Raw genomic sequence first — 12,912 nt, forward strand, 5'->3', positions numbered from 1 at the left:
CTAGAGCCCTTTAAGGTAGGCCTCCCCATTTGTTGTGCCCTGAAGGAAATAAATGGGGCATGGGAGGATGGGTGATTTAGTCAAAGTCATCAAGTCTGGTGTTGAAGGATATTCAGACTCAGGCCTGATTGAGTCCAGGGAGTATTCGATATCTGGGTGCCTACTGCATGCTGGGTGGCACTTCAGCACCCCGTCTGGTGGATGGAGTCAAGGATTTTAACCCACAGGGTAGAACACCTGAGCCATGGTGAGCGAGTCCCCGGGGCCCGGCTCCCGGGTCCCCTGGCGGCCAAGAGATGAGGCGCTGCGCGTGAACGTGGGCGGAGTGAGGCGGCTGCTGAGTGCGCATGCCCTAGCACGCTTCCCGGGCACAAGGCTGGGCCGCCTACAGGCAGCAGCGTCCGAGGAGCAGGCTCGGCGCCTGTGCGACGATTATGATGCAGCCGCACGCGAGTTCTACTTTGATCGGCACCCGGGCTTCTTCCTCGGCCTGCTGCACTTCTACCGCACCGGCCACCTGCACGTGCTGGACGAGCTGTGCGTCTTCGCCTTCGGCCAGGAGGCCGACTACTGGGGCCTGGGCGAGAACGCACTGGCCACGTGCTGCCGCGCGCGCTATCTGGAGCGGCGAGTGACACGGCCTCGCGCCTGGGACGAGGACAGCGACACGCCGAGCAGCGTGGACCCATGTCCCGACGAGATCTCCGACGTGCAGCGGGAGCTGGCGCGCTATGGTGCGGCCCGCTGCGGCCGCCTGCGCCGCCGCCTCTGGCTCACCATGGAGAACCCGGGCTACTCGCTGCCCAGCAAGCTCTTTAGCTGCGTGTCCATCGGCGTGGTGCTCGCCTCCATCGCTGCCATGTGCATCCACAGCTTGCCGGAGTACCAAGCCAGGGAGGCAGCGGCAGCGGTGGCTGCAGTGGCCGCGGGGCGCAGCGCAGATGACGCGCGCGATGACCCCGTGTTGCGCCGCCTGGAGTACTTCTGCATCGCCTGGTTCAGCTTCGAAGTGTCATCGCGCCTGCTGCTGGCTCCTAGCACGCGCAACTTCTTCTGTCACCCGCTCAATCTCATCGACATTGTGTCGGTGCTGCCCTTCTATCTCACACTGCTGGCTGGCGCGGCGCTTGGTGGCCGGCGTGGAGCCAGCGGAGAGGAGCTGGGAGACCTGGGCAAGGTGGTGCAAGTGTTCCGCCTCATGCGCATCTTCCGTGTGCTCAAGCTGGCACGCCACTCCACTGGGCTGCGCTCGTTGGGCGCCACGCTCAAGGTAGGATGGCTGAGGCAGGGTTGGGGCAGAGGGAAGATGCAGGGCAGGGTGGGTTAATTGCTGCGTTTGGAGCCTTGCCACATACAGGTGCCCATGGACTAAGATGTTACCCATTGAGCCAGGTATAAGGCTAAAGGCCGGATACACACTCATATTCATCCTGATTAACCACACAACTGTGTAAAGAAGGTCTTACTGGACCTGGAGTGCTAACTCGGCTAAGAGCCCTAGTTGCTCTTCCAAAGGACCCAAGTTAGGTTCCCAGCTCACAACAGTCTGTAAGTTCAGGGCATCTGATGCCCTCTTCTGGCTTCCACAGGCACTGCACACACGTGGTCCGCAAATGTACATGCAAACAACTCCCTTACATGTAAATAAAAATAAATCTCAAAAACATTAAAAGAAGGGCTTGGTGCTACCTGTATTCCCCCAGAAGAATAAAGAAAAAATAATATATAAAAATAAATACAGAAAATAAAAATAATAAATAAAATGGAGTGAATCCCAGGGATGGAGAGATGGCTTGTGGTGGAGCAGGAACTGCCCTTGCAGAGGACCCAAGTTTGGTTTTGAGCACCCACATCAGGTGGAGTCCCAGTGGACTCCAGCACTTCTGTGGGCACCCAGACACACATGCATATAGCCATAAACATACACAAAATCTTAAGTAAATATTTTAAAAATTAAAGTGAACCACTATTGTACACAGGAAGGAAGGGAGGGAGGGAGGGAGGGAGGGAGGGAGGGAAAGAGGGAGAGAGGAAGGAAGTAGGGAAGGAAGGAAAGAAGGAAGGAAGGGAGAGAGGGAAGGAGGGAGGGAAGAAAGAAAGGGAGGGAGGGAGGGAGGGAAAAGAGAGGGAAGGGCTTTTGATGTGTCTGTGATAGCAAATAAAACACAGCACCAAGAAATCTGCAAAGCAGGATGCTAACTGGCTTCTGTCTTTGCACCTCTCTTGTGACATCTTTGGATGATGCAGGTAGTCTCAGGTCACCCTAGCCTAGGAATAGCCTAGAGCTAACATTTACTGTGCACAGAATGAGTGTCTGTGCCAATTTCCCATTCATTATTGATTAGACCTTAGGACAGCTTGCTCGGGAGAGCTTTAATTTATTTTCTTCCCGTAAATGAAGAACCTGGGGTGGCTAACTGTTTTATAAGCCTGGTTGCAGTTTATTGGCCACTGGCCCTGCCCGGGGGATGAAATTAGCCTGGTTCAGAGGAGAAGGCAACATGAAGAACTTGTACCACAGTCTGATGAGGTAACAGTGAATGTCAGCAGGGGGGACACAGAGGGATGAGATTCGGGGTTGAGGTGTGGGGATGTGGACCCATGTCTTTGTTTGTTTGTTTTTTGTTCCAAGGGCAATGAGGAGCTTGTGAATGGCTTGTATTGTCACTACAGATGTGAAAACTGGGGTTCTTAACGTGACAGGACTTGTGGGGGATCCTTAATAAGTGGCAGAGAACAAGCCAGCTGTGCCCAGCTCCAGCCTTTTGTGCTCTCCCAAGCCCTAGGTTGGAGCACCTGCACTACAACACTTCCACAGTATAGGTTAAGGGGCTTGAGGATTTAAATAAAGACAAGACAGCAGGTCTTTCTTGCAGGGAGAATGCCCTTTATTCCAACAAGAGTGGGGGCTTATATATCAGTCAGCAGGGATGGTGGAAAACTACCCAGATAACAAGTTCAGGTTCCCAGTCCCATCTGGCAATCCTGAATGGGCGAATAACAGGATAACAGGAACTTGCACTCAGGCCTTCAAGGAAGGAAGAAAACAGGATGTACCTGCTAGGTAAGCTCCTAGTCACAAGCTGGTCAGCAGACCCCTATGGGGGACGGGCCCAACACTAGGTAACCCTGTGAAGGATCCCCAGAAAGGCACTCCCAAGTCCCTCCCACCCTCATGACAGCATCTTGCTTGTCCTGATAATGCATGGCAGCCAGGATACCAGCCATTGGTGTGTGACTTGGGGAAGAACCCTCGGGTACCAAGCAGGTACAGGAAAATATGTTAGCCAGACCCCTCTAATTCAGAACCACCCTAGGGAAGAGCCTTATGCTCGCCAAACCCTGTCTACTTTGCAGAGAAGCTCTCTTAAGGCTCCTGGCTTTGCCGACAAGGAAAGAGAAGAGTGATAACCAGAGCTATGAGAGTCAAGAAACAGACTAACCTAGCCTGGGGGCGGGGCTTACTGCTAAAGTGAGGTCCCAGGCCATCAACAGCTTCCTCAATGCCCAGAAGCTTGCCAGAAAAGCAGAACCTCTGGCTCTACTGCAGACCTACTTGAGTTCTGGCTTTTAAACAGACCCCCACACAATTCTTTTGTATGTTATCCTGCTGTAGAAAACGGGTTCTCAGAATTGGTGACATTTGAGGACAGGTAATTCTTCATTGGGAAGGAGGGCATCTAATGTTCCGTGAGATAATAAGCCTTATCCCTGGCCTGTATGGATGGATGCATGCCAGCCTGCCCCTACTATGACAACCAACATGGTCTCCAAGTAAAAAAAGGTCTCCCAGTATTTCCAACCATCCCTGGTGGGCAAGGTGTGCAGGATGGTTTTGCTTGAGAACCAGACACCCATAAACTAGTGTATTCTTTAGATGGCCTAGGGAACTCATACCCTCTCAGTTTCCTTGCAGGGCAGACAATATTTTCAATACTTGTCAGAAATGTTGTAGAGCAACTCAAACATTCATGAAACCAATTCTTTGCATTATGAAATATAAACTGTGGTTCTCTTGGTTCTGCCAGTGCACAAAAAACATCAGGGTCCTAATTAGTGTGGCCAAGCAGGCACCATGTACACAGAAGTCAGGCCTGCGTTCAATCGCAGGGAGTTTTGTTGCTTAATGTAGTTGGGAGAGTGGAGTTCAGAGTCAAGGTCTTGGCACCAGTTTTACCATTTTATACTCTGTAAGCCTCAGTGTCTCGTGATACTAGGCCTGGAAGTCCAGATAGTGCTGACTTAGGTTCATACATTTTCTTTCAGCACAGCTACCGTGAGGTGGGCATCTTACTGCTGTACCTGGCTGTGGGTGTGTCAGTGTTCTCTGGTGTGGCCTACACAGCTGAAGAAGAAAACGAGGGCTTTGATACAATCCCTGCCTGCTGGTGGTGGGGCACCGTGAGCATGACCACTGTGGGCTATGGGGATGTCGTGCCGGAGACTGTGGCTGGCAAGCTGGCAGCCTCAGGCTGCATCCTCGGGGGCATCTTGGTGGTGGCACTGCCCATCACCATCATCTTCAACAAGTTTTCCCACTTCTACCGGCGCCAGAAGGCACTGGAGGCAGCAGTTCGGAGCAGTGGGCAGCGGGCGTTTGAGGACTTGCTGAGCAGCGTGGATGGGGTATCAGAGGTGTCTCTGGAAACATCCCAAGAGACTTCTCAGGAGGGGCGGTCTACAGACCTGGAGACCCAGGCCCCCAGTGAGACTGCGAAACCTCAGAGTTGTTAAAACCAGGGCTCTGCACTCCCTCCCCACAGCTCCAGAGTCAGCTAACAGAGCAGAGTCCTCCCCTGCTGAAGATCTGCATGGGAGTCATCCATCCACCGGAGCAATGAGACCTAGAAAAGCCCAGAGCAGGAGAATACTGCCCGTATTCCACAAGTGCACACAACCTCCTTTGAAGTAGTTATGCACTAAGAGGAGGAAGAGAACAACCTCCATATGAGCCCCTTTAGCCCTGTGCTGACAGATAATTATCCCCGTTTCACAGATGAGGGAACTGAAGCTCACCCAAATGTCACAGAGCTACTGTGAAGAAATCAGCTTTTAACACGAAGTCCCGGAAAGGGGGCTGCATCCTCAGGCAATCCATAGGATCAAGAGCACAACCATCTTCAGTACTACTTCCTAGGGCTGACCTATAGAGACAACCTGAACAGACCCTTCTGGGACCTAGAACTGGCTCTACACCTGCTATGGGAAAGGTAGCCAACCCCTGCCCCCAGAACTAGAACCTAGCCCATCGGTCACAATTTGCAACCCAGAGAGAAGATTGCGGAGGAGGCACTGACTTACAACTAGCTCAGCTTTGAACTGTTGGTGGCAGAGGGCTGCTGTACATGGTCCTGTCCTGCTTGGTTTGTGTTAGCTTGACACAGATAAAATACCTCCATCAGATCACCTGTAGGCAAGCCTGTGGGACATTATCTTAATGGCTGATATGGGAGGGCCCAGCCTACTGTGGGCAGTACCATCCCTAGGCAGGTGGTCTTGGAGTATATAAGAAAGCAAACTGAACAAGCCTTGGGAGCCAGTTAGTAAGCAGTGTTCCTCCATGGTTCAGCTCCTGCCTCCAGGTTCCTGCCTTGGCGTTCCTCAATGGACCATGACCTGGGATATGTGAGCCAAATAAACCTTTTCTTCTCCAAGTTGGTTTTGGCCATGGTCTTTATCACAGCAATAAAACCTGACTACCACAACTCCCATTCCACCCTTGGAAGTTCCCTTGTTCAACACAGAACTCTAGCCCAGGCAAATGCTTGAGATTCCTGTCCCTTTGGCCAGTGCTGGTCCTGTCATGCTTGACATAGGTAAGCCACCAAATCTTTTGGCTGAACAAGTTGTGAAGGGGTCTGGCTCCCACTTTTTTACACACTGCAGCTAAGCACCCATTTCTAGATCCTCGGGGCCTCCCTGAGGCCCCATCTGTTCCATCACACTGACTCCCAAGGCGGAAGCCATCACCTGGCTCACCCCCAGGACTGGAGCAGGGTGGGTTAGTACACATTGCCAAGACCGAGCAATTGCTACAGCCTGCTGGGCACCAGACACTGGGAGGAAAGAGGAAAGAGAGAGAGGGAAAGACCCTGCTCAACACTGAAAGGGAGGCCCAGTCCCCAGCCCTGCTTTGGTTTGGGAACTTTCAACAATGACTCCACCATGGTTTACCACTCATTTAGCATATCATTATTGGAAGAGTCCTGAGCTAAGGCTTCCCATGTGGCCTACATTCATTCCTTCAGATGAATGGTAATTTTAGTGTTGTTTAGACATTTTTCAACGCCTTTGGAGGAGGTATGCACTCTCCACTTTCCCATGGCTTCTCCTCTGTCCCCTCCCATACAAGCCCTCTTCCCACCCCTGTCGGATTTGCCTTGGCTGCTGGCCCTCTGCCTGACTGCTTACCAGGTTCAAGAGGTAGTTATGGTAGAGAACACAAATGTCCCCATACTCACTGGGAAGTAGTTGTGGAGAGACTCAAATGTAATAGCCACAAACTTTCATAACGGTTAACTTTACCAGGGAGGAAACCATAAGCATGTGTACTCTTCCAAAGTCCACAACCTGAGACCCTCAGAAAATGCTTTCCCGAGGCCGTGACAGACTGTCTAACCTGCTCTAATAAGGACAAAACAGCAATTAGGCAAAATGGGTCCCAGGGAAGAGTATTCCAAATAGAGTACACAACAGATGCCCAACACGTGGATTCCCGGTCTCCAGATTCCAGCAGAGACAGGAGCTAAGCCAAAGGCCTCTGGGAAGCTCACCATGCTAATCATCTCTCCAGCATATTCAGCTCCTAACATCTGTGCCCAGCTGTGCCCAGCTTGAGGGACAGACTGGAGAGCTTCCGCCACACTCCTTTGGCGTGGCTTAACACACATCCAGACTCTCTGATCCTTCAAACGGAACTCTAAACGTGATGTGGGGACAGATGAGGTGAGAACTGTCTGGCTTGAGTCTGCTGCAGGTTGTTTGTCATCTTCGAAGCAATGCAGTGTCTCTCTCCCATCCCAGTGGATTGCTGGAAAGTGTTACACAAATAGAGATCCGTGCCCAAGCACCTGCCTCTGCGAGCCTGGAGCTGGTTGCTGGATTTAGTCTGAGTGACTGGGGAGAGTAGGCAATCAATAAAACAGAGTGACTCACAGTCCACATCCTCTCAGGCTTTGTCTGAGGTAGTACCACAGTTTGCATGTGACAAGAACTCAGTTGGAATTCACATCATCAGAACGTGTAACTCCTCAGGCTTTGTGGCACAGGCCTATAGCCCCAGGGTTAGGAAGGCTAAGAAAGATCTCAAGTTCAGCCTGGCCTACAGAGTGAGTTCAAGGACAGCCTGGGCAACTTAGTAAGTTCCTGTTTCAAAATAAAAAGGTCTGGGATTGTAGTTTAGTGAGGGAACACTTGTCTAGCATGCATGAGACCTTGGGTTCAGTCCCCAGCAACACACAAAGATGAAAACAGTTTTGAAACAGTCAAATAATGAAAACTGTGAGTGACAGTAGCAAGTGTCAGTCTTTGGTTGCAAACACTAGAAACTGGCAAAAAAAAAAAAAAATGACTGAACTGGAAGGTATATTCATGTTTAGTGGTTCTGTAACAAGTTACCACAAACTCAGTGGCTTAAAACAACAAATTTATTCTTACACAGTTCACATAGCCAGAAGTCTAAAATCAAGTTGTTAGCAGGGCTTTGCTTCTGGGAACTGTAGGGGGGAGTCCCGACCCCACAGAAACCTCCTCAGTTGTCAGCCTCACTCCCATCTCTGTCCCAGGCATCACATCACACTTTCCAGGGTGTGTGAAATTTCACAAAACTTTTCTCCCCTAAAGATCCCTTTGATGACATTGAGGGCCCATGGGGAGTGATCCAAGGTAATGTCATCTCAGGGTCCTTTTGATCACAATGGTAAAGGCCAATGTTCTGAATAAGGTAGCATCTACAGGTCCCAAAGATTCCTGTAAGGACATTAGAGGCAACCGGTCAGCCCACTGAACTGGAGGAGTCCATCAAGTTTACCCAAAGGAAAAACTGACTGACAGGGCCTGAGGCAGCAGAGACACAAGGAGAGTTCTGGGGACCTCAGTAGCAGCCCAGAATCCTTGTCTAGGGATAGTGCCTTCCAGACCTTTATCTCTAATCACCGTATGTGAGTGTGTGTGTGTGTGTGTGTGTGAGTGTGTGTGTGTGTGTGTGTGTGTGCGCGCGTGTGTGAGTGTGTGTGTGTGTGTGTATGTGTGTCTGTGTGTGTGTGTCTGTGTGTGTGTGTCTGTGTGTGTGTGTGTAGTGTGTGTGTGTGTGTGTGTGTCTGTGTCTGTGTCTGTGTGTCTGTGTGTCTGTGTGTGCTTGTGATTGTCCCTGCGTGTGTGTGTTCCCCCAGAACCACTGAACCATCTCCCAGACTTGTTCCCCTCCATCATTTTGCTTATAGATCCAGTTTCCCTACAGGAAGGATGAAGGTTTGGCTGAGTCATCTGTTTTCTCTTGGCAGAGCTGGAGGGCAGAGTGCTGTGTTGACAAGTGCAGCAGATGGAATGAAATTAGTAACTCAAAGACAAGGCCATGTGCTGTCACATAAAGGAGGGTCAAAAATAGCAGGTGTCCACTACAATCCACACCACACCACACCACACACACACACACACACACACACACACACAGACACACACACACATACACACACACACACACACACACACACACACACACACACACACACAGAAACTGTCACATATAATCCAACCACCGATCCTCTCTCAGAAGGGGAAACACCCCAAAGCCTATCCTGTTAATGGATCCATCTCTTAAGTTCATTCTTCCATGGGGGTGCACCAATATTCTGTAAACAGCAAGCAGACTGTTACCAGCATGCTCTGGGAATGAGATGGGAAGAAAGGAAATGAAAGCTTCTGCCATGAGGAAGACACCATTTGTCCCATTGCTGCGATGCTCAGGGCTGCTTGGGCACTGAGAACATGTTCTATTTGCCGTGCCATGTGCACCCTGCCTTTGGCTGGCGCTACGGTAGTTGAGTCACTATTTGATAGGGTGCCCTAACCCTTTATTCCTAGAGAATCGAAACCCTTGAAAGTGCTAGGAGCAAGGAGATGCCTCAGGGCTCAGGGGATTCCCTGGTGTTAAAACTCCTCGATGCCTTCTCTCTGTGTAGCACTAATGGAGTTTCCCCTTGATGGCCTAGTCAATTACCAAGGCAGCACTGTAACTCCCTTTATATTTGTATTCTTGGGGATAAGATCAGAAATGCCCAGGTGACAGCCTCCATCTCTAATTCAGGGAACTAGCTGCTATATCCATTAGAGAAGCATTCTGCTCATGGGCACCAAAACCTTGAAGTTTGCAAAACTCAAGCCACAGAGACAGGAGGCAATGGATCTGCAAGTGGACCACTGTGCTTCTTTAGAAGACACACATGTAATTCTTCAATGGTAAACACCTTGTTTTGCAACCAGCAAACATCAGTGGGCCACTTGAGCCCATGGCTGCACTTGGTGTGGGAGTCCTTGCCAGGCTAGCCTGACTTTCATCTTCAAGACCCAACAACAAGGCAGAATCTGACAGCAGAACCATTATACAAGAAGAGTGTGTGCCTGTCACAAAGTGGGAGATAAATCCAGAATGTATGTGTCCGTGAAATTCTATCATTTTCCCTCCCATCTTCCCTTCTTCTCTCTGGTGCATGTGTAACACACGTGTGTGCATGTGTGCACATAGAGACCAGAGGCTGATGTCGTGTGTTTTCCATGATTTGCTTTCACCGTGTATTTTGAGACAAACCCAGCACTCCTGACCTAGACATTCTTCAGGAGAAGGGTAAAAACATGCTGGGTTCACTGGAGGCCATACTTAGTGGTGGGATTTATGATAAGAAAGCACAAGTAAGTCCATAGAGAAATCTTTTATTCCCTTCCTCTACAGGGTGCCAAAGGATCTGGAGTCTGTAAGGCCTAATTCATGTGGGCTAGCATTTGGTTCAAGTTTCATTAGCCAACTCATCCAGTTGCTAGAGCCCAGCCAGCTCTTGGAGCTAGCAGAGAAGACCGAATCTCTAGTGATTACATCTCAAAATCAGACTGGCCCCAAATTACATTTCCCCCACTGAATCAAACACCCCCACCCCACGCACACACACAAAATCTATTTCCTGCCCATCTACTTTTAGCTTTCCAGGACAAATCGATTCCATCTTCCAGCTAAGCAACCTTGAACAAGTAGGAATCTGCGAGCTCTCTTACATTGAGAAAGGTTGTGAGCTGTTTGCGTCAGTTTCACAGGGCCTTGGGTTCTTCCCACACTCTCAGTGGACCTCACCACTTAACAATACTACTCGACCAACACCAAACTCCATAAATGGGAGAATTCAACAGCAACCAGCTGCCAACTTTGGAATTTGAACTTGACTCTAGTCCAACTTTTAGAAGATTCTTTACCATAGAACAGAAGAATTCTTTATTTTATGCCAAATAAATAACCAAAACATCATCACTCAATTGACTTTCCTTTGATATCATTCCATGGATCTAGAAACCAAAGGTTCCTTCACACAAGCTGGGCATTGCTGACTTGTATCTGAACTCTGCTGGATACTCCAAGAACCACACTACCCTCTCTGATCAAATGATATCAAAGGACACAAAAAGTAAGTCTCCTTATCCCTGAAACCACAGACCACTGACTTCCCAGGCTGAAAAATAAGCAGCCACCTCAGTCGTTGTCTTAGTCAGGTTTTTTGTTTGTTTGTTTGTTTTTTTGCTACGGAGAGACACCAGGAACACAGCAACTCTTATAATGGAAAGCATTTCATTGGGGCTGGTTTACAGTTCAGAGATTTAGTCCACTGTCGTCATGCAAGGAAGCATGGTGGCACACAGGCAGTCATGGTGATGAATGAGGAGCTTAGCATTCTACAGCTGGATTAGAAAGCAGCGGGAAGAGAGTATGCCACACTGGGCCTGGCTTGAGCATCTGAGACCTCAAACTCTGCCCCCAGTGACACACTTCCTCCAACAAAGCCATACCTACTCCACACCTCCTAATAGCACCATTCCCTGTGGGCCTATGGGGGCCTTTTTTTTTTAAAGATTTTATTTATTTATTACATTTACAGTCTATACAGTCTTCTGTCTGCACGCCAGCAGAGGGCACCGGATCTCATTCAAGGTGGTTGTGAGCCACCATGTGGTTGCTGGGAATTGAACTCAGGACCTTTGGAAGAACAGTCAGTGCTCTTAACAGTTGAGCCATCTCTCCAGCCCCATGGGGGGGCCATTTCTATTCAAACAACTACACTTGTTTTGCCCCATTAAAGCTGTGATGTTTAGTTTGCCAACTTGGCACAATCTAGAGTCACCTCAGAAGAAATTCTCAATGAGGGACTGTCTAGGCCAGGTTGGCCTGTGGGCACATCTGTGGGGGACTGCCTTGATTACACAAACTGAGGTGGGAAGACCCAACCTAAAAGTGAGCAACTCCATTCCCAGGGTGTGTGTTCTGAACTGAGTGAGTGTCTCTTTCTCCCTCTCTTCTTGACTGTGGGGTAGGACTGCAACTTCAAGTTCCTGCCTGGATTTCCCCAGAACTGTAAGCTAAAATAAACCCTTTCTCTCTAGGTTGCTTTTGGTTGGGCTGTTGCATCTTAGCAACTAGAAAGGAAACAAAGACAACAGCCCAGTAATTTTAAATATCCCACATTTACTGGTGGATATGTTGCCTACAACTCAACTCTAGTTTCAATTTATGTTAGCACCTAGGAATATGTGGTTGCCAGCAACAAAACAATTGCATTGGAGAGACTGACTAAAAGTAGAATTAAATGACCAAGTTTTAAGAACAAGGAATGAGTTGGGTATGGTGCTGCACACCTCTAATCCCAGCAGAGGCAGAGACAGGCTGATCTCTGCGAGTCTGAGGCCAGCCTGGTCTACATAGTGAATTGCAGGACAGCCAGGGCAATGTAAACAACGATGATGATGAAGAGGAAGAGTAAAGGGAGGAGGAAGAGGAGGAGAGGGGACTGGAGGGGGGAATAAGGAAATAAGGGAGGGAAACACAGAGATTGAGGTATCAGAACATATGAAGCATCTCTTTAGGTCACTACAATTAAAACAGCCAAGTGGCATCCACTTGAATCACTCTGCTCAAGCTAAAATTTCCTTAAGGGTGAGTCTAACCAGTCTGAGAGGATCCCACACCCCTCAGATGGCCTGAAGGACAGATAAGAACAGCTATCACAGATGTTCCCACCAGGGTACCAACAACACAGTGTCTCCCTAAGGAAATATGGAACGCTTTCATTAAAACGAGGGCAAAGAATCCCAAGAGAGAGTATCCTTCACCACAGGGTGAGGACAGCAGACAGGTGACTCAGCTTGGCAGCATCAGAAACCCAAACAAGAAAAAAGCAGAAAGACTGGTTTCAGCACCACAGGGTACATAGTAGCATTGCCAGCGTCTGCCAATCATACATCTAGCTCCTCCACTGGAGAACTCCCAGCTCTAGACTGAAAATTCCAGGATTAGCACAGCTCCAGTGAGGCATCCTCATCTCCCAAGAGGGGTTGACAAGGAAGTTAGGTCTGTGACCACTCAGAAGCCACCATGTGAAACCAATCCTGGCAGGAGTGTCAAAGGGTCCCCCCCCCCAAAAAAAATAGGGAAACTGGACGAACCCCAGCTATTCCTCGGGGTACTATTTGGTTGAGCCTCAATTTCATCTACAAAGTGGAGACAAGGTTCAGGAGTGACTGGGGCCCGAGGTTGGCAGGGCACATGGGACAGATCCAGATGTCTGGGACTTGGGGATGGGATGCTCTTGACAATGATGAAGCAACAGTTTCTCCGTGTTTACTGTGACCTCCAGCCAGGACCTGCCCTACTGAGAGAGA

At 49.5% G+C, this 12,912-nt stretch overlaps 1 protein-coding gene across 1 annotated transcript; it reads left to right on the top strand.

Moving 5' to 3' along the window:
* The first annotated feature begins 244 nt into the window (after positions 1-244).
* Positions 245-4,734, top strand: Kcns1 (potassium voltage-gated channel modifier subfamily S member 1). Its single transcript, XM_027423471.2, has 2 exons — positions 245-1,270; positions 4,267-4,734. The coding sequence occupies exons 1-2, from the start codon at positions 245-247 to the stop codon at positions 4,732-4,734; spliced, it is 1,494 nt and encodes a 497-aa protein (XP_027279272.1).
* Positions 4,735-12,912: the final 8,178 nt, after the last annotated feature.

Source organism: Cricetulus griseus, chromosome 6 (genome assembly GCF_003668045.3).
Source record: "Cricetulus griseus strain 17A/GY chromosome 6, alternate assembly CriGri-PICRH-1.0, whole genome shotgun sequence".
Lineage (NCBI taxonomy): Eukaryota > Metazoa > Chordata > Mammalia > Rodentia > Cricetidae > Cricetulus > Cricetulus griseus.